Source organism: Mustela nivalis (genome assembly GCF_964662115.1).
Source record: "Mustela nivalis genome assembly, chromosome: 7".
Taxonomy (NCBI): Eukaryota; Metazoa; Chordata; class Mammalia; order Carnivora; family Mustelidae; genus Mustela; species Mustela nivalis.
In genome coordinates, this window is record NC_139026.1 from 132,995,873 (window position 1) to 133,016,624 (window position 20,752).

Consider the following 20,752-nt stretch of genomic DNA (forward strand, 5'->3'; position numbering starts at 1 on the left):
CTGTCGCCCCTCCACAAAACTCCCTTCCCTATACACCTACTACCCTGTCTGTCCTCTTGGGCTTTGCTATTCATTCTCGGTCTCTTTATCGGACTTCTGCTGGGCACTCTTCCATATGGGGATTTCCAAGTTTCTACCCATAACAGCAGTTTATAATTTTTTTGTCCCATTTTCCCGGTGCCTTCCTATCCAAGCCAAGCATCAGATATTTTTCTATTTTCTGAAGACTTCCAAGTCTATCCAGTCACTCTCCTCAATTGCAAATATGAATTTGCACCTGCAGTGCATCTTGACCTGGAGGCCTTACAGACTCAAGAACTGAACTTATTTCCCTTGTTATATTTTCATTTGTCCCCATCCCCCACCCCTAGGTCTGACTATTCTCTCCATGGCAACTGGAGTGATTTTTTTTTTTTAAAGCATAAATTGGGTGTGAGGATTTCTTCTCAAGATACAATGATTTCTTTGCAATCAGTGTGCCCTGTACCTCTCCTTCCAAGTGTTCACATGGCTACTGCCTCAGGTCATGGTTCAAATATCACTGCCAAGAGGGCTTCCAGACCACTTGAGCAAAAACAGCACGGCTCTGTGCCACGGCTCTCCTCCAATCACTCTATATCTCATCGCTCTCTTTTCTTTTCACTGCACACATCCCTATGCAAAATTATCTTCTTTATTTGCTTGTCTGTGTCCCTTCTCTAGAATGGAAGCCCAGTGAAGGCAGAGCTTTGTCTGGTTCCGTGCTCTATCTGCAGAGCCTAGAACACCACCCGGGAACTCTGCAGGACAGTCAACAGATGTGGAATGAATAAATAAATGAATTCCTCATTCTTGAAGACAGAAATGGTCTGCTGATTAAGTTGAGAACGGAGCGACACATTTCAACCTGATGAGTTCTGCTGAGTGTGGGGTGTTTCCTTCCTGAAATCCCATGCAATCCATGCATAATCACAGGTTCTCTGCAAATACCACAGGTCTCTGAAGAACGAAGTGTTAATGCAGCAAGTCAGCCCCACTCTCCACCCTCACCCCAGCTCATACACCTGACACAGTAATAACCACCGCCTTCTGTAGAAACCATTCATAGACAGGAGCCCGGAGCAGACGCCAGTGGCCACAGGGCAAGAACGGATTTGATTCCAGGACACTGACAGATAGGTACTCTCTGATTGACTCTTTGAGGGATTCCCAGGAATAAAGAGGCTCTGGTCTGGGAAACCATCATCCTACATCTTCCCATCCGGACATACTACTAGATAGATATTTTAAAATCTTTCCAATTCGCTCAAAGGGTCAAGGCCGCAGCCTCTCCCTTTTGCTCACAAGGAGACTTGACTCCCCAGAGGCTCTAGGCTGTGTCGATCTGCAAAGACCCCAGGGTCCCAGCCCACGTTTCAAAGCTCAAACTCCGTCCATTTGAGCAACTTTAATTCCTAGCTGCCCTCGAGAAGCTTCAGGATCCTTCTGGAAAACAAAACTGGAAGCCTGCGCTGGAGGGGTGAGAGGAAGCACAAAGGGAGGGAGGCCCCCACAAGTAGCGCGCGAGGGTCTTCACGGACCCGCCGCGCTCCTAAAGGCGACCCGTCCTCGCTAGCCGGAGTGGGGACCCGGCCCCACACAGGCTCAGCGCCGGAGTGTCCGACTCCTGGCCCGGGCGGGTAGGGAGGGGCGCGGAGTGGGGCGTGGGGGGGGGACACTGAGAACACGGGGTGAAGGGCTGTTGAGTGTCGGGTCAGGTCGCGCGCGGGGAGGGGGGCGGCTGGGAAGGGAGGGAGCAGGGAGGCCATCCGCCCCGGGACGGGAGAACAAAGCAGGGGCCCGCCCGCATTTCACGCGAATGCATTTCAGGCATTTAATCGAAAAGGAGGGTGCCAAGGAGGGAGGGGAGGGGAGAGAGCGGGGAGCGCACGACTCGGCCCAGAAATCGGCAGTTTGCATTACCACGACGCCTCGCCCGTAGTCTGGCGCCTCCTCGCTGCTCCCGGCCATGTTTCTCCCCGGCAAAGCGGGAAGGAAAGGAGGGCGCGGGAAGGAGCTGGGAGGGCGCAGGGCTGGGAGGGGGATGGGGCTGTGGGGGGACCGGGCTGGGGACGGGGACGGGGACGGGGCCGCCCCGCCCCAGGCCAGCCGTTGGGGAAGGACCGCGCGCCGCGGACCCCGAGCCTGGCGCGGCTCCAGCGGCTCGGCCGCGGCGTCCCCCCGGCCGGCCCTCCCCTCCTCTCCTCTCCCCTCCCCTTCCCTTCCCGGCGGGTCCCGGGGCGCGGGCGGCCATGCGGGCCCGGAGCGCAGGGCGGGCGGCGCGGGGCGCAGCTGCCGAGCCGCGCGCGCTCCACCTGAGCGCAGGCCCGGGGCGCGTCCCTCGCGGCCGCCGCCCGCCCGTCTGCGAGCCCCGGAGCCCCGGAGCCCCGGAGCCCCGCCGCCTGGCTGCTCCCCGCTGGGACTCGGGACGACGGGGCTGCCCGGCGGCTGGAATTTTACAGCAACAGAAAGTGTTCCCATGGCCCCCGCCTCCCTAAGGCTGTGTGGTCCGCGGCTTTCAGGCGAACAATGTCTTTGAATTCTTCCTGCTAATTTTTATGCGCTCATTATCGCGACTAAAATCCGTGGAAGAGTCTGCGATGTGGGATGCTCTCGAAGTACGGCTGTGGACGAAACTCTCCTGAGTGTGTGTGTGTGTGTGTGTGTGTGTGTGTGTGTGTGTGTGTGTGTGTGTTTAAACCGTCGAAACGCCCCGAGATGGCTTTTCCCAGCCTAAGCCCGTAGTTTAGGATCCGGAATCTGAAATAGGGCCTTTCTTTACCCCTATTCGGGGGTCGGGAGGAGGGGGGCGGCGAGCGAGGGGAGAGAAATCTTTACAAATTATCTACTTTACCACTTTTTTGAGACCCTAGGGCCAGACTTTAATGGCTTCGGGGTGCAGTTTAAAGCGATCGCTCTCAGACTCGAAAGCCTCTTTTATGAAGCTTTTGTTCATGGAACCCCTGGTCCCAGCCTTCTCCCCACCGAGTGTGCGGGTTCTTTGTCCGTTCCTCTAGGGCCCCGCTTTCCTGGCTTCTATCCTCCTTCTGCTCGCTGCTGTCCGGTCTTTGCAGCCGGGTTCTGGGCGTGAAGCCCCGGAGCTGAACACGGTTCTCGGGTTCAGGCCTCTCTCTCCAAAGGCTATTTTGTTCGTGTCTGGGTTCTGGCGCGCGGCAGGGAGAGGAATGCAGATTTTGCTCGGCTTAAGGGGAAAATAGTCATCGAACGGTTAATGTCGCTCTAGGTTGGAAAATTATTGGTCGTTCGGACGTGGCGGCGCTCGGCACTGATGTGACGCCCCCAGATGCCAGCGCAATGCGAGGAGGACCGCTCCGTGGCTCGCAGACACGAGGCACCGCGCTGGACACTGGGCGCTACTGTTTCCTGGCGTGTAGGTAAACATTTCGCTCCTCCTTGTCAGAGGTCCTTGTTCAGGGCCATTTTTATCTCTGCCTCTCAACCCTTTTCCCAAAGGTGAGAAAGTCCGTCCTGCGCTGACAGTTATCAAAGACCAAGCCCAGGAAGTATCTTCACAACCACCGTCCCTAAAACTTCCAGGATCTGAGAAGTACTCTCCCTGTGCTGCGATCAGACTGTAGAGTTCCCAACACTCGCTGGGGAGCTGCTTTAACCCTACCCGCAGGTTATGGGGAGAAGTCATGGGGTGGGACGTGGAAATCCGTGCTACTAAGACACAAAGATGAGCCAAAGGCAGGCGGTTCTCAAAGCCCGCTGTAAAGTATCCCACTTTATCACTTATTGCTGCAAAATCAAACTTACCCCTAGGAGGCTCACTGTAGGTCCCGTGTCAGTCAGATCAGGGACAAGGGACCTCAAATTAAATGAGAGGTGTAGCTTTTAAACAGAAATCAAAAAGGGCCCAGCTCAGACATTGTGGAAGATGAAAGAGAAACTCTGGGTGAATCTTTCCTTAGAAAGGCCATTAATTTAAATGCAGAACCAAATGGGGTCACAATGAAAAAATACAACTTGCTTGGATGGCAACAGGAATTTTATGAATGTATGCTCAAGAACATTCTGTATAGACCTGTATAGGACATCCTAAGAAGACCACACAATGAGGAACAGTTTTTAAAAATTTTAATAATTCATTTTATTTAAACCAATATGGGAAAAATATCACTTTAACATTTATCGAGATGTCTATTCATTTTTTCATAATAGATCTTTCAAATCTAGTGTGTTTTATGCTTACAGCACATCTCAGTTTAAAGTAGCTACATTTAAAGGTTTTCAGTGGCCACCTGTGGTTAGTTAGTGGTTCCCATACTTGGGTGTTGCAAATCTAGAGTACTCTAGAATTGACTGCATTGACTTAAAGACCTGGGGAGTGAAAGGAACTAAAGACGAAAAGGATGAGATTTCAAATATAATTGGTCAATGAATTTTCCAAGAACTTGGTAGAAATTATACTAGAATATAAAAGCTGACACCAAGTATTTGGAGTTTTGTTCAATTTTTTTTTAAGATTTTATTTATTTATTTGACAGACAGAGATCACAAGTAGACAGAGGCAGGCGGTGGGGGAGGGAGAGGGGAAGGGGAGAAGCAGGCTCCCTGCTGAGCAGAGAGCTGGCTGCCGGGCTCTATCCCAGGACCCCCAGCTCATGACTGAGCTGAAGGCAGAGGCTTTAACCCACTGAGCCACCCAGGTACCCCGTTCTAGTTTTTTAATATACCTGTTTTTTTTTTTTTTTACAAATCATTTTTAAAAGTGAATTTATTATCTTGTCATATTTGGATAACGTTTTATGTGATCTAATTATACTTCAGTACTTTGGGCAGCATTAAGGTAACACAATGTAATACTTGATATCAGGAATAGTAATTGCAAGGACAAATATCCAAGAATAACAACTCATCTGGCCAGCCTTAATTCTTATTCTTGAATTATGAGAATCTAGGGGCAAAACTTCTTTTAAAATCTCAACTTTCTGTTGCTTGTCTAATGGGATAGCTTTGCATTAGAATTCTGATTTTTTTTCTTTTTAGTGATAATTCTTATCATCTTAGCCAATGAGGCTAAGCCAAATACCCCAATCTAATATGCCACAATTTTCTCATCTATAAAAAGGGACAATACCTTGCTTCTCTGTTGCATATAATGATGAGAATAACATAACAGGCAAGAGAATCCTTAGAAAAATTGCATGAAACTGTAAGGTGCTATTAATCTGAGATACCGTGAAAATGTATGAGCAAATGCTTGTGAAGTTAGTTGAACAGAAAATGACAGGGTAATTGCCTTTTTAAAATGGGTGTGGGGCGCCTGGGTGGTTCAGTGAGTTAAAGCGTCTGCCTTCGGCTCAGGTCATGATCCCAGGGTCCTGGGATCCAGCACCGCATGGGCTCTCTGCTTAGCGGGGAGCCTGCTTCCTCCTCTCTCTGCCTGCCTGTCTGCCTATTTGTGATATCTGTCAGATAAATAAATAAATAAATCTTTAAAAGTAAAATAAAATAAAATGTGTGTGATGGACCAATCAGGGGCAGTTACAGTCTAGAGACAAGTTGGGGTTGGTATGAGAATTGATAAGGAAAATGAGAAAATTAGTAAAATAATGGAATTTTCCACATAAAAAAGGGATATTTTAGCTCAGACTGTCCATTTTCTGATATTTCTTTGAAGGAGCTGTAAGAATAAAAATGTACCTCTTTGCTAAGTTAATAACCAATAAATACACTTGAGTTTTTCAGTCATTCTCCATATCACATTTTAGTTGTAGATTCCCTGCATTTTATTTCATTTTGGGGGGGGGTATTTATTTTAGAGAGAGACAGGGAGCGTGTACAAAAGTGGGAGGGGCAGAAAGAGAGGAGAATCCTCGAGCTGACTCCCCTCTGAGCGAGGACCCCAATGCAAGGCTCAGTCCTAGGACCCCAAGATCTTGACCTGAGCAGAAACCAAGAGTCAACCCCTTAACTGACCGAGCCACCCAGGAGCCCCAAGATTCCCTGCATCTTAAATTCTGAGATTATCATGTGTCACTACCATGGTGTAATCACAAATATTTATACTTACCTGAATTCTCCACCTCACCAAAACACTTTTGTCCTAAAAATGCGTACTGATTTTTTGGACACTCCGGTAGCTTTTAAACTTTTGACCGTACTAATCTGTTACTGAAGGAGCATTTCAATCTGTGTGTTGAGTTGCTTGGAGTCTGTTACTCAGTAACCCTGGATTCAAAAATAACAGAAAGGCATTTATTTTTTTCTAAGCCCTGAAACATGAAAAAAAAAAAAAAAACCTCTCAGCCTGGGAATTGTGTTGAAATACATAAACATATGAAACTTAGTGACTCAGATTGTTAGTCACAGAGTCACTGGTTAGAGTCTGGATGAAATCCACTGTGGACAAAGGCCAGTAATAATGATGATGATATTTTGCTTTTCCTTAGTGCTGAACAAAACCCTTTACAAATGTTACAAGTATAGAAGAAAAAGTGGCAAGATACTTTCTTCCAAATATTCAGGCTAAGTGGGAATCTTGCTACCTTTGAGGTAGTTTGGCCCCTTCTGGTACATATGTTCAGAAGAAATATAGTTGCAAATAATTGTAACACAAAACAACTTACACCAAAGCCTCATTAGTATTCGATTAGCATAGTAAGCCTTCTTTCACCGCCTCTTGTTTGAAGCAGGATCCAATGTGTAGTCTTAGAATAAAGGAAATAATGGCTCCATAGTCGTTCTTACAAATAAAGCCAGGAGCTACTTTCAGAATTATGTTTTGTATTATTACACTTTCATTAGTAATTAACCTTCCACTGAAGAACACACGATGGATAGACGTCAGCCTGCTTTTTCTGCAATAATGTCAGGCCTGAGTAATATCACCAACGCTAAGTGCTGGGCTGTTTCAGAGATATCCTCCCACTATCTCCCCATCTGACCGGAACAGGAATTGGATAGCTTCAGAGTAAAAGAATAATGCGTCCATGTGTTCCTGCAGATCTCAGAGTCCTGGCAGCCGACCTCAACTCTCTTGGCCACCATAAAGCAGTCATTGAAAGGACACAGCTGCAGGAACTAGAGGCGAAGCACTAAATAAATCCACAGGGCTGGAGGCACAAGTCATGTACATGACCCTAACACAATACCTTGTGGTTATGAATGAACAGATTAGCATCTAATGCTGCTGTGGCAGCTTATGCAAAATTAATTGGCTGTCTCAGCCAGTGCTGAGTTTCTAATGGAAAGATGTCCCGTTCAAAAAACAAAAACAAAAACAAAACCCAAGGAGATCTCCTTCAACTTTGGCTGGGGTGGGGAAAGGGAAGACCAACGTGAGTGGGAATTGAGCCGCTTAATCTCTTAACTGTACATAGGTTCTGTTCAGATCAGCATAGACGTACGGTCCTCACTGGCAGAGTCCCAGGAACTCATCAGTATCACCAGTATGGGTTGTATTCTAGATAGGAAGTAGTGGGAGCCTGGGAAAGAGGTTGGGGAGAGGTGGCTTGAGGTCTGGAATTATCTCCAGATAATTCCAGAGGGAAGAGGCTAAGACAGAAAAAGAGGGGGGACTTAGAGCAACATTTTCTAAGGTGTGTTTTGTGTCGCTTTTCTTTATATTTGAAAAAGATGAGGCTGTGATTCATTAGGTTGGACAAACAAGGAGATAAGCAAAGTTAAACACACCTCCATCTTCTGGGACTTCTAGGAGCTTGCAACATGCCAACGTACATTGTCAATATTCAAGGAGACTGTAGCAAAATGCCATGTTTCCCTAACTTTGTTGACCATGGATACCTTTCCCAGAGTGGGTGTTTTATAAAAGTTTTTTAAATTACACTATCGTGAAATATTTTAATTTATACTTTTAATATTCTCTCCCAGTAAGACGTTTTACGTGGTTTTAAAAATACACTGAAAGAACTAAACCTTTAAATAGAACATTATTTTCATACTAAGTATTGTTGTGTTTTTCTTTTTTAAAATTTGCACTAATGGAACAGCTGGGTGGCTCAGTTGGTTGGGGTGTGCCTTTGGCTCAAGTCATTATCTCACCGTCCTGGGATTGAGCCCTCCACCTGACTCTGCTCAGTACGAGTCTACTTTTCCCTCTCAGTCTGCCCCTCCTCCTGCTCATGATCTCTCTCTCTCTCTCTCTAGTAAGTAAAATGTTTAAAAAATATATGACTAAGAACTTAATTGGACATGACTGAGATCTTTTTCCATCTCCGTATAGTCCTTCAAGCTGACATGAAACTTTGCATGTCCTAGAAGACAAGGAATTTATTCCTACCCCCATTCATTCTTTCTCCTTCCCCCTAGCTTGTGAACAAGAACAGCCTTCTGAGTAGCAAGAGAGAGGAAAGCCATCTCATTGCTTCCATTCCCCTTGGTCTCTCTCGATGATAGTATGGTGGCTTTCAAAGACAATGGTTTGTAGACATTGCCAGCATAGAGAATATCCAGGTGAACCAGTAAACATACTGGGTGTGGGCATGCTGTGCTCCTGGAATTTCCAAGGAGGTCTCTATAATATCCAGGACAAAGGACATCTATTGTAGCTCCCACATTAATAGTTCTGTGGTTTGTACTTGAAAGAACTGAGTTCTTTGTCTTTTCCAACTAAGAATCTCTTTACTGTAGTCACCACCTCAGCTGTACCTGTAGGACTCTTGGCAAGTCCAACCTGATTTCCCAGAGGATGGGTGTGGCTCCTCCCATAGGACCAACACCAAATGGGGCTGTAGCAAGTCAACAGGTGCACAGGGCTGCTTCTGGGTCTGGAGTCTACCACATGGGGACCGGGGCTTGCTTTCTCCAAAGGGCCCTCCAGATGGGCTCCACCAGGGTTTCACAACCTCCAGCCTCGATCCAGAGCTTCCAGAGAGGCCTTTTTATCCCAGAATATCTGCCATATTATTGTTGCTGTGGGGCGATAGGAGCAAGGAACTTCTAGTCTGCCATCTTGCTGACCTATGACTTTTTGAAAAAAGAAAATTCAAATGTATTTTTCCATTTTAAATGTAGTATGCACCAATAATTTTAAATCAGAACACTTGGACAAATAGAAGTAAAATAGAAAGGCATTTTAAACATGTTTTTGGGGTCTTCCACTTTTGTGACTCTGGAAAGTATCTTACACAGTTGTGACTAAATACTTGCTCTGTATTGCTGTACTTCTCTGTCTCACACTCTAAGCAAAATAAACATCACACAAGTCTTTTTCCATGCTCTAATAAACTCTGTACAAATGTCACTTGAAATGGCAATACCATCATTTATTTAGCCATTCCCCATGTATTTTTATTACTTCCAAATTTTGATTTCATAACTACATATAAATAAATATGTTTTTAATAAAATGTTTATATGCATTTTAACCATTTCTGGAGGATAAATTCTTCAGAAATGGAGTTCCTAAATTAGGGGGTATAAATATTTTAAGGTTCTTGACATATAGTGCTAAATTTAGCTTACAATATTAATATCTCTCTTCAATGGAAAGTTATAGTAAATTTTATATAATTTTTAGCTGAAATTGAATAAAATTTTACAGCAAAAACACTTTGAGTTTTGAGGAAAAGGGTATTAGTTAACATATGCTAAAAGCTTAGTAATTAGAACTAAAAGAAAAGTCAGTTTGAATTTGTGATTAATTCTTAACTAAAGATTACTTTAAAACAATGTGCTTTTATTGTAGTAGTCCATAAAGTAATATCTAGACTAATGAAAAGTTTATGGTGCTCTGTTTCAGGGTTTTGGCTCTATGTCAGACAAACTCAGTTTTAAAATCAGACTTTACCACCTACTGCCTGAACTTGGGTAAGTTTCTAACTTCTTTTTACCTTCATTTCTACATCTGTTCAAGGAAAATAATTTTAGTTCCTACTTCTTAAGGTTGTTGTGAGATTTAAGTAAAGTAATGTACTCAGGGGACTGAGTAGCTCAGGAGTTCCCAACACATTGCCTCTTTTATCAAAATAGAACAATTTTATCTTTTATAAAATATTTTGTTTATTTATTTAGAGAGAGAGGGAGAACCTGCACACAGGGCAGGGGAGTGGAAGGGAGAGGGGCAGAGCAGACTTGGACATGGGGCTCGATCTCACCACACTGAGATTATGACCTGCACAGAAAACAAGGGTCAGATGCCCAACTGACTGAGCCACCAAGGCATCCCTAAAATAGAATAATTTTAGATGGAATTTCTGGTCAGTTGGAATTTCTGTGTGAATAAATAGATCTGTTGAAGAGTTTTGAATTAGTAAACCTACAATCTATAAAAGTTTCTTGGGGTACCTGGGTGGCTCAGTGGGTTAAGCCTCTATCTTTTGTCTCAGGGTCCTGGGATCGAGCCCTGCATCGGGCTCTCTGCTCGGCGGGGAGCCAGCTTCCCCCTCTTCCTCTGCCTGCCTCTCTGCTTACTTGTGATTTCTCTCTCACTGTCAAAAAAAAATTTTTTTAAAAGTCTTATTAAAAGTTTTTTCATGTAAGTGAGCTAACAATTTCCTTGAAATTATATTGTGTTACCAACTTGTTTTATGTATGTATGTATATATATATATATATATAATAAATATAAATACATATATAAATAATATGTGTGTGTGTATATATAGTGTGTGTGTACGTGTGTGTAAAGCAAAAATAACCTACAGGAAAAGAATCTGATCAGTACAAATAATGATGGATTCTGAAATAAGAAGTCTATTTTTTTATATTTCTAAATTTTACATTAGAAAGAAAAAAAAGTAACTTGATTTAATGCTTTTAATGTTTGGAATATGAAGGATAACAATAAAAGTTAACTTCCAGAAGTCTTAACATACTTCAGATAAGCTTCTATCAATCATAAATACACCAGTCATCTAGTATGTATGGTTTACATGTAAATAATAAGTGTAAATGGACCAAACTTAAAAATCATGTAGGGACACCTGGCTGGCTCAGTCAGTAGAGCATGGCACTCTTGATCTCAGGGTCATGAGTTTAATTAAGCCCCATGTTGGGTGTGGCATCTACTTAATTAAGGAAAATAATAATTTAACATTTTTCTCAGTGTCTCTGTAAGGAGTGACCTGGAAAATCCTATGGCAAAGAGCTGTACCTTGAATCAGAAATGGTGCTTTGGTACAGCAGGTCATTTTAGATGCTAATTGGTTACTGCAATCAGTGGCTTTCCTGCTGAGGTGAAGCGCTCACTTTACCTCAAATTCTCCACTATTTCTCCACTCTAAATTCTCCACTTTTTCAGCAAAATGATCACGAACCTCTTGAACTCAAAGCTCAGGCCAACATTGACGTTATCTGACTCTGTTCTTGGCTTGAGAAATAACCTTCAGATTCTCTTCGGTTCATACCAGACGCACAAATGACAACCTGAAAAGTCACAACAGTGAAAATTTTTAACGCATCTTTAAATTAAAGCCATTCGGAGCAATTGGAGACAGGAAAAATCTAGTTTTTATAGTAAAGGCCAAATGCTTACCTGAGAAATAATTTCTTTCTCTTCCTGCGATTGACGTCAGTGGCCTTTTACACTCAGTTTTCTCAGCGCGTTCATTCAGCCACAGAACATACACCTGGGTCACCTTTTACAGAGAATAAAGGCATGAGAGATGAGTGACTCAGACTTCTCTGTGGGTCTAGGGATTTTGCCAAAGCTTAGGTGATACAGACAGTCTTCAGACTTATGAACGTCATACCTGGACTTTATACTCCTTACTTTTTTACCTTGATAGTGAAGTCATATTACCTTTTATGTGATGACATTTTTGTTACCTGGTACCTTTTGCCTTCTTTCTCAACATGTTTTCTAGGTCTTAGAACTACTTTGTGTTTGTTTCTAAGTTCTTGCTTTAGGTGCATTTCCTGGGTTCTGTTGTCTAATCAACTACTTTTTTTTTTTTTTTTTTAAAGTAGCAGACTTTTAGAAATGCTAAATATTGAGAAGGTTACTGAGATTGTCGCTTGGGTGGTTAATCGGAAACCTCTTTGTGTTAGAAAAGTTTTTCTGAATCTTCTTCCACATTTTCTACTCCTTATTACAAAGAAAGGGAGGAAACTCTGGCTTGAAGATCAAGCTATGAAAAGTGATGTCCAACAGACTAGCAACAATTCTCAAAAGCCAGTTTACTTTTGTGTAATGAGAAACACAGAGAAAGGAGATGGTGGAAATAATTACCTAAGCTCATCCGATGAACTCTGAAAATTACTAGAGAATGTGGAAGAGATGTTCCCTCTCCCCCTGTCAGAACACTCCAGGCAACTCCACTGTGCTGTTTTCTTTAGGTCTGAAAGCCTAAAAGGTAGTGCCCAGGTGGGTAAGCTCAGTGCATTTCATCTGCTCTTAGACTTGAGGTTCTCACCATGAGCACTATTGACATCTGGGACTGAATCAGTCTTTGCTGTGGGGGCTGTTTTGTGCACCCCAGGATGTTTAGCAGCATCGCTTGTGGGTAACCACTAGAAGCCAGTAGCTTCCAGTTGTGGAAGTTATCCCCAGGGGATCTGGGTGGTTCAGTTGGTTAAGCATCTGACTCTTGATATCAGCTCAGGTCATGATGTTGGGGTCGTGAGATGGAGGAGCCCTGAGTGGGGCTTCATTCCGGTGTGGCTGCTTAGTATTCTCTCTCTCTCTCTCTCCCTCTGCCTTCCTCCCCTACCTCCATGTCTCCGGGCATGCATGCACCCTCTCTATTTCTCTCTCTCTCTCTCAAAAAACAAAAACAAAAACAAAAAACCCTTCAGAAAGTAACAAGTATCCCTCCCAGGGTGTGGGGGGAAACTTGTTCCCAGTTAAGAATCACTGTCTTGGGGTGCCTGGGTGGCTCAGTGGGTTAAGTGTCTACCTTTGGCTCAGGTCATGGTTCCGGGGTCCTGAGATGGAGCCCCATATCGGGCTCTCTGCTCAGCAGGGAGCATGCTTCCCTTCCTCTCTCTCTGCCTGCCTCTCTGCCTCCTTTTGAGCTCTCTCTTTCAAATAAATAAATAAAATCTTAAAAAAAAAATCACTGTATTAGAGTGACAACTCTTACAATGGCCTTACCTGTTTCCTACTCTATTTCAAGGAGGTAAAGGAAACTGTGTAGCCCATAGCCAATAGACCCATAAACAGTAATAGCCCTTTTGGCTATGGAATAATGTTAGAAGAGTTTGAGGGAGGGTTTTCTTTCTTAGATGCTTCCTGGAATAGAGAAACATAACCCAAACATAAAGAAAACATTGACTATGTTTCAAACATAGAGGAAGAAATCAAGTTCAGGTCGGAAAGCAAAACCCAAACTTGGTTTCTACACTGTCTTTTTCTTAATGACTCAATCATTTTTCATTTTCTCCTAGTCCTTCTAAATAGGGATTTGAGTTTACAAATAGGGAGTTGAGTTTAAGAGACCTCCGAAGTTCATTAATATTCTTTCCATTTAATATAAAGAAAGGTGAGTCTCGGCGGAGGACATAAGACTGCCCAAATGGTATTTTAAATTCCTGAGGCTTACCGTGGAAGTTGGAAGTGACCTTCCCTTCTTAGACCTGTCTTTCATAGAGAGCTGTGCATGCTGGGCTGCTCAAGCCACTGCCTGGGTGAGTACCTGGTCGCACAGGCAAATCCTGAATCATCGGAAGTCTGTGTCATGCCTCTGCCAATTAATGTGACCTTGGGACTTACCAGCCTGAGGTTCAGCTCCTCACCTGCAAAATGAGAATTTCCATGATGACCTGATGTGATTGCTGTGGCTCACATTAGCATCATGATCTTTGTCACTCATGGTATTCTAATTTTCCTCCCTCCCTTACTTTTCCCTCTACCATGTCTGTTCCTTGCGCATGCCCAGGCCTCAGGAGCCACAGAGCCCTCGAGTACTTGCTCAGCCCTAATTCTGAGTCCCAGCATTACAGAAAGCTCACCACCACCTCTCTGGTTTTTAGAAAACCGAGTTCACGTGCTTCAAAGAAAATGAACAGAGCTGTCTTTCCATTTCTTACTCTTTGGAATGGTTTCATCCCATGTTCTAATGTTTAGATGTCCATGCATGTAGAAAATTAAGTTCTCTTTGAAATGAACCGGCCAAGTCTTCGAGTTGGGGCAGAAGGATTATTGGAAGTCATCTAGTTCAGCAAGGGCTCCTTGTATAGTACACCCACTGTGTGGTCAGGTTACTTTCACTGAGGGATACTCAGACCCTTCTCCGTAAGTTCTAATTCTTGCCACCGCCCTACCTTGTACGTTTTGTGTTTTCTTTTGGAACAATACGGGTTACATCTCCTTTCTCATTCCCTAATGAGCTACATGACCGTCAGGAAGTCATGGGGCTCTAATTTTGCTGCCTTTAACGGCTTTCTATGTGAATCCATCAAACACAAAATAACAAAACTTAATTCTGAAGCCACACAACCACCTGAAACCTAGTCTCATTTTTTGCATTTAGTGAGATTATGTAACTTGGAAGATGACTGATCTCCCAGTGATATGAACAAAGAACATTCAGACTCACAGTCTTCCTCCGGAAGAACAAGTTTCAAACACACTCCAACGGGAGTATGAATTAAAATCTCCAGATATGTCTAGAAAATAGAAAAAGAAACTTGAACGTGACTTTTTTTTTTAAAAAAGATTTTATTTATTTATTTGGCAGAGATCACAAGTAGGCGGAAAGGTTGACAGAGAGAGAGGGAGAGGCAGGCTCCCCGCTGAGCAGAGAGGCCGATGCGGGGCTCGATCCCAGGACCCTGAGATCATGACCTGAGTCAAAGGCAGAGGATTTAACCCACTGAGCCACCCGGGCGCTCCTTGAATGTGACTTTTATGCTATTTCTATATTGGCATTTATGTCAGCCTTGTAATTGGAGGAGAAAAATGAAGTATGGGGCGCTTGCGTGACTCAGTCAGTAAAAGCCTCTGCCTTCGGCTCAGGTCATGATCTGAGGGTCCTGGTATCAAAACCCTACCTTGGGCTCTTTGGTCAGAGGAGAGTCTGCTTGTCCCTCTCCCTCTGCCTGCAGCTCCCCCTGCTTGTGCTCTCTCTCTGTTTCTCTCAAAGAAATAATAAAAAGCTTTAATAAAAAAAAGAAAAATGAAGTATGTACAAACCCTGGGAATATGGTCAGTGATGCTGTGATAGTCCTTTATGGTGACAGACGGTCGCCACACGCTTGTGGGACATCACGCATAGAGTTGTTGAATCACTATGTCCTACACCTGAAATGAACGTAACATTGTTTGCCAACTGTATTCCAACGTAAAAAAAAATAATGAAATGAAGTATATGAAAAGGACTTAATACTAACACAGCTAATAAGGGGAAGCCCCCATTACGTGTGGTATGTGCAATTTTCTCACTAAGTTTGAAAGCAGTGCCGTCACTCTCTGGGACGGTAACACCCTCCGGTTTCCTTTCATCCTTCCTGCCAGTGCCTTAGGGCTTTCTCTGGACACCAGGAACACCTTCCTCTGAGTCACTTTCCAGCGTCAGCTGAGCAGCCTGTGCTGCCAGCCGGGTTCCCGGACACCTTTTCCATTGTGCAATCTCCCTCTGTTAGAACGCACCATTCCATCTACGTAAGCAATGAAGTGAGTGGAATATGGTACACGAAGGATGCTAGAGATGAAATGAAATTTTTGTAAGACGTACTCCAGATCCCCGAATGTATTCCTTTATTTATGGACATCCACATTCTCCTATCAGCACTTCCAGTACTGACCTTTAATGGTGGAGTCTTGAACAATTACCCATCCTATCTGTGCCTCAGTTTCCCTATTGGTAAAAGAAGATAGTAATCACATTTACATCATAAAGTTATTATGAGGACTAGGTGAGTTTATTTAATAAGCACGGAGAACACTACGGACCCTATAACTGCTGTATATGTTTGATGGTTCTTACTGTTAATGGGGAATAAAATGTGGCCATGTCTCTGTTTCTCATTTTATTGGCTATGCATGCCTTTGGAAAGTCATATAACAATTGGGTTATTTTTTTACTTAATTTAATGAGCATATTTTGTCTCCACTATGAGTAAGACCCACGGCTTTGCTCATCCTAACACACTAGAAGATTCTGGATTCCATAGGTACCAGGTTCAGTTTCTGCTGCCACACATTCAGAGCTTCCGAAGTCATCTTTTTCTGGAGTATGTCTATGTGTGAGCATGTGTGTATAGCCACACACACTGAGAAAGTGGAAGAGACGTATCCAGCTGGTCTGGACTAACCCATTCTTCTGTCATTACTCTTCATAATGACACCGTGTGATTTCTTTCAGCAAGTGCAGCTGGCACCACCTGGCCTGCCTTTGATGGATGCCATGCCCAGAAATGATGAAAGGCTTTGGCTCTTACAAATGACAATACCCCTCAAATGAACAGAATGCTCGCCATGGAGGTAGGGCAGGAAAAAATCACGAATTGTGTTGTTTTTTTTTTTCTCCTTGTCCAGCAAAGCCCTAGCATTTCTCACTGCATTACTCTTGGCTTAATTCCATATTTAGATCCTTGAATAAAAATTCTACAAGATGGGGCACTTGGGTGGCTCAGTTGGTTAAGTAACTGCCTTCAGCTCAGGTCATGATCCTGGAGTCCTGGGATCGAGCCCTGCATCAGGCTCCCTGCTTGGCAGAGGGTCTGCTTCTCCCTCTGACCCTCCCCCTCTCATGCTCTCTCTCTCATTCTCTCTGTTTCAAATACATAAATAAAATCTTAAAAAAAAAAATTCTATAGGAGACTTACCAGCAGTCTTACTGTGATCCTAACTGTTCTTTGTGCCCTTAAGTGGGTAGTAGTGACACTTGTATGTATATAGGTATGTGAAAAATATAGATATTTAATATGTTTATACTTATATATGATTAAATACACATGCATATATTTGTGTGTGTGTATATTATAATTTTGACCAAATAATTTTGGCTCAGCACCCCCAAAACTACAAGACACTAGTCATCCTAAAGATAAAAGAAGTAGTAAAGCAATACATTATTTTTTTAAAAATATTTTAACAGATTTACATAGACAAGGCTTCTGGTATTTCTGGTTATCAGCAAAATCATCACTGGGACACAAAAAGAGTGGAAAATATTGGTGGAAATGTCATCACCTGGTAGTTTTTTTTTTTTAGGCCTGTCGGCAGGTGAGATCTTGTACTAGACCATTCCTTCTTCCTTCTGATCCCTATTTTGGAAGTGGGGTTTTCCCAGGCCCAGCAGGAAGAAGAATTCTGTTTCCTTTCTCTCTGACAACAACCTCTTCCAAGGCTGATGAACAAGGCAAGCCAAGTGTAAGCCTAGCCTTGTTGAGGAGTTCGAGACTACACAAATGTGGTGCCCCGCCAGGCAAGCTTAGCAAGCAGGAAAGCCTTCTAGGTCTTTCAGCAATCTCCTCATAGAGATGCTGCCACTCCCTCACTCATCAAGCAGCTAATGTCCTTCACGATATCCTTTGTTGTCTAAGCTCCTCCCACAGTCCTGCCCCCTAGACCTGCCTTGAACGGTACGACTTCATGTCCATGGCTTCTTTTCAGCCCCCCGTGATGCCCCTACTCCCTTACGTGCCTTCCGACAACTTCGGTTGAGGCCCTTCTACCCATGTAGGTAATCTGACTTTAGAGGACCCGATGAGACCTGATGGTGGCATTTCAGACACTGCAGCATGTTGATGAGGGCAGACAGAATATTTGGAATCCCATAGTATCACCTAGGAACCCTGTATCTTACTCCAGGTTGACCACCATACAGGGACTCCTCCATTTGGAGGCCCCAAAGTTGAATCATGTATAATCACTCACTCTCTATTCTCCCAACCCTTGTATTTTGGCTACTTTTCTTTTCTTTGTTTCTTTCTCTTTTTTTTTTTTTTTTTTTAAGATTTTATTTATGTGACACAAAGAGAGAGAGTGAGTACAAACAGGGGAGAGGCAGGCAGAAGAAGAGGGAGAAGCAGAGTCCCCGAGGATCAGAGAGCCGGGTGTGGGGTTCCATCCCCTGGGATCATGACCTGAGCTGAAGGCAGACACTTAACCGACTGAGCCACCCAGCAAGATGGATGCTGCCAGTCCTAAAGTTAGCCGTGCTGCCCCTTCAGTTACAAAGACTCACAGTTTTAGAGTCTATTATGGGTGATGTATGCTGAGGATGGAAGTTCTGTGCTCACGATCCTATGAGCATGTTTCATAATGCCTCTTCTAAAAGCCTATCACAGAACTATAGAATCCGTAGATCTCTTTTTCTGGGAGTGAGCTCTGAAGAAAAATTCACACACATACACATAAAAGAAAGATAAAAAGGAAACCATGGGGGCGCCTGGGTGGCTTAGTTGGTTAAGCCGCTGCCTTTGGCTCAGGTCATGATCTCAGGGTCCTGGGATCGAGCCCCACATCGGGCTCTCTGCTCAGCAGGGAGCCTGCTTCCTCCTCTCTCTCTGCCTGCCTCTGACCACTTGTGATCTCTCTCTGTCAAATAAATAAATAAAATCTTAAAAAAAAAAAAACCGTGATGCAATTTTTTTTAACAAATGCTAAAATTTGTTTAAACAAACAAATTTTTTGGTGTTTTTTTCTTTCTTTCTCCCTCCCTCCCCTCCCCTTTCCTCTCCTTTCCTTTCCTTCTTTCTTTCTTTTCTTCCTTCCTTCCTTCCTTCCTTCCTTCCTTCCTTCCTTCCTTCCTTTCTTTCTCTCTTTCTTTCCTAGAATAAGATTGTAGTACATCATTTTTATAGGGAAAAATTCATAGAGCCCAATGAATTGCAAGAAAAAGATCAAGAGGGCCTTTTGTTTGCAAAATACAAAGAAAAACACTTTTCACTTTTCAAAACTGTGGCTTCGGTGATGTCCATAGTTGCAGAGTCCCTGGAGCTGATGAATTTTGTCCTGTGGAATGACATTTTAGGCCATTATGGACATGTATCCTTTCTTATCAGGAGCATTCTTAGATCATTCCCCAAGGAGTTCTAAAATTTTTCTAAGGAACTCTGCAACATTCTAGAGTAGCATTTGCTAAACTTAAGTGCCGTACGGGGGGCGGGGGGGAACAACACTCTTTTATATCGTTTTGCATAGCAACATCCCAAACACAGCAAATGTGATGATGCATGGAAAATAGAAAGAGTCTGGGAGAAATACAGCTATGGAGGGACTGGTCATGTGTTCCCAGAAATCACTTGAGGACTGTGCTTCTGCTTTCTCACGGCAGCAGCCAGGGGCCAGGCTTATCCATGGTTTATTTCCTGAAACTCTGCCTTAGCAATTCTTACAAACAAAGCTTTATTTTATTCAGAAATCAGGTGAAAAGGAAAAAAAAAAAGAGATCAATGCTTATTGAAGGAGTAAAAACATCTTTCATAATGATGTGTACTCCCATAAGCATGTGCTGCATACTTTAGAAGTATAGTAAGTATGCACTGGTCTGAAAACAGTTACCATGGGAACAAAACTTTTTCCCCATTAGATGGAAGGGTAGTGACTGTAGTAAATTTCCACCCAAATATCTAAGCTACACCAATTGAGCATCAGTTGGGAATCAAATCCAACAGACTGTGGATTTAATAGGCTGATGTTAGAGGGAGACGATAAAGACTCTAATATAAGGAAATTTTTGGCACATCCAGTGATCAAACTAAGTTTGCTAAACAAGCCATCAAAATAGGCACTTTGGTGCCCACTGCTTTTTTAAAATTCTGCTGTAATTTCCCAGAAGAGCATCACCCCATCTTTCAGCTGAAAGCTGTGCCAGGCAATTTCAAAGAGGAGTCTTACAGCATGGTCCATAAGAATTTATTCTGGAAAACAGAGAAAATGTGAGAGAGCATGCACAAGCAGATACATAGGGTTCTGGGAACACTTGGAAGTGTCAAGTGAGGTTAGAGTCAAGGATGCTTCTATGAGAGTTGGATTTGAGTCCAGCTCTGAACGTAAAGATGTTTTAGGATTACCTTAACCTTAATTTCTTTATTTCACATAAGAGTACATGAAAAAAATCTACATCAGAAGTTGAAAAGGGCTCTTTTCCTATCAAATAAAAATTATAAGTGATAAGAAGGCACTGTGACAGTTTAAGATTTTTTTTCTTTTTTCTTCTTTTTTTTTTAAGGTTTTATTTATTTATTTGACAGAGATCACAAATAAGCAGAGAGGCAGGCACAGAGGTGGGGAGCAGGCTCCCTGCTGAGCAGAGATCCTGATGCGGGGCTTGATCCCAGGACCCTGGGATCATGACCTGAGCCAAAGGCAGAGGCTTTAACCCACTGAGCCACCCAGGTGCCCCCCAGATTTCTTTTTTTCTTAACAGTACCGAAAATGATAGATCTATGACAACATTTTAGATTTAAGGAGATATGGGCATAGAAGAAGGATGAATAAGGAAAATATGATCTTGAGGACACGCAAGAGAAAAGCAGAAATTCAATACGTGAAGTGGGGGAGAGGCGAAAGAGTATAAGACCCCCAGAAAAATATTGGTCAGCAAATATAGTAATGGTAGATTCATTTTCTCTTAAACATTTGAATAAACTAGTACACATGAATTCTGATATGACTTTTAAAAGTAATTAACAATTTAAAATAGTTTTAAAATTGAAAAGTATTCTAATAACGAAATATCACCCTAGGGGTGCCTGGGTGACTCCATCGGTTGAGGGTCCAACTCATATTTCCGCTCAGGTCATGATCTCAGAATCGTGAGATGGAACCTCACATCAGGCTCAGGGCTCTGCTCTCAGTGGGGGGTCTACCTGAGATTCTCCCTCTCCCTCTGCCCCCCCCCCACTGCTGACA

General features: G+C 43.4%; 1 protein-coding gene and 1 long non-coding RNA gene across 11 annotated transcripts in view; one reads left to right on the top strand and one right to left on the bottom strand.

The window, feature by feature from the left end:
• The window catches only part of PRTFDC1 (phosphoribosyl transferase domain containing 1), a 96,113-nt gene extending 93,925 nt beyond the window's left edge, over nucleotides 1–2,188 (bottom strand). For all 3 annotated transcript variants that reach the window (XM_082740855.1, XM_082740856.1, XM_082740854.1), the window contains exon 1: nucleotides 1,942–2,188. In XM_082740855.1, the coding sequence (XP_082596981.1) occupies nucleotides 1,942–1,989 (48 nt within the window). In that variant the 5' untranslated portion in view covers nucleotides 1,990–2,188. The remainder of the gene's footprint in view (nucleotides 1–1,941) is intronic.
• The window catches only part of LOC309869525, a 29,121-nt gene continuing 9,437 nt past the window's right edge, over nucleotides 1,069–20,752 (top strand). For 2 of the 8 annotated variants that reach the window (XR_014314227.1, XR_014314229.1), the window contains exons 1-4: nucleotides 1,069–1,158; nucleotides 3,263–3,413; nucleotides 9,749–9,816; nucleotides 16,254–16,372. This is a non-coding gene — a long non-coding RNA (uncharacterized lncRNA). The other 6 variants (XR_014314228.1, XR_014314230.1, XR_014314231.1 and 3 more) reach the window with 6 other exon arrangements.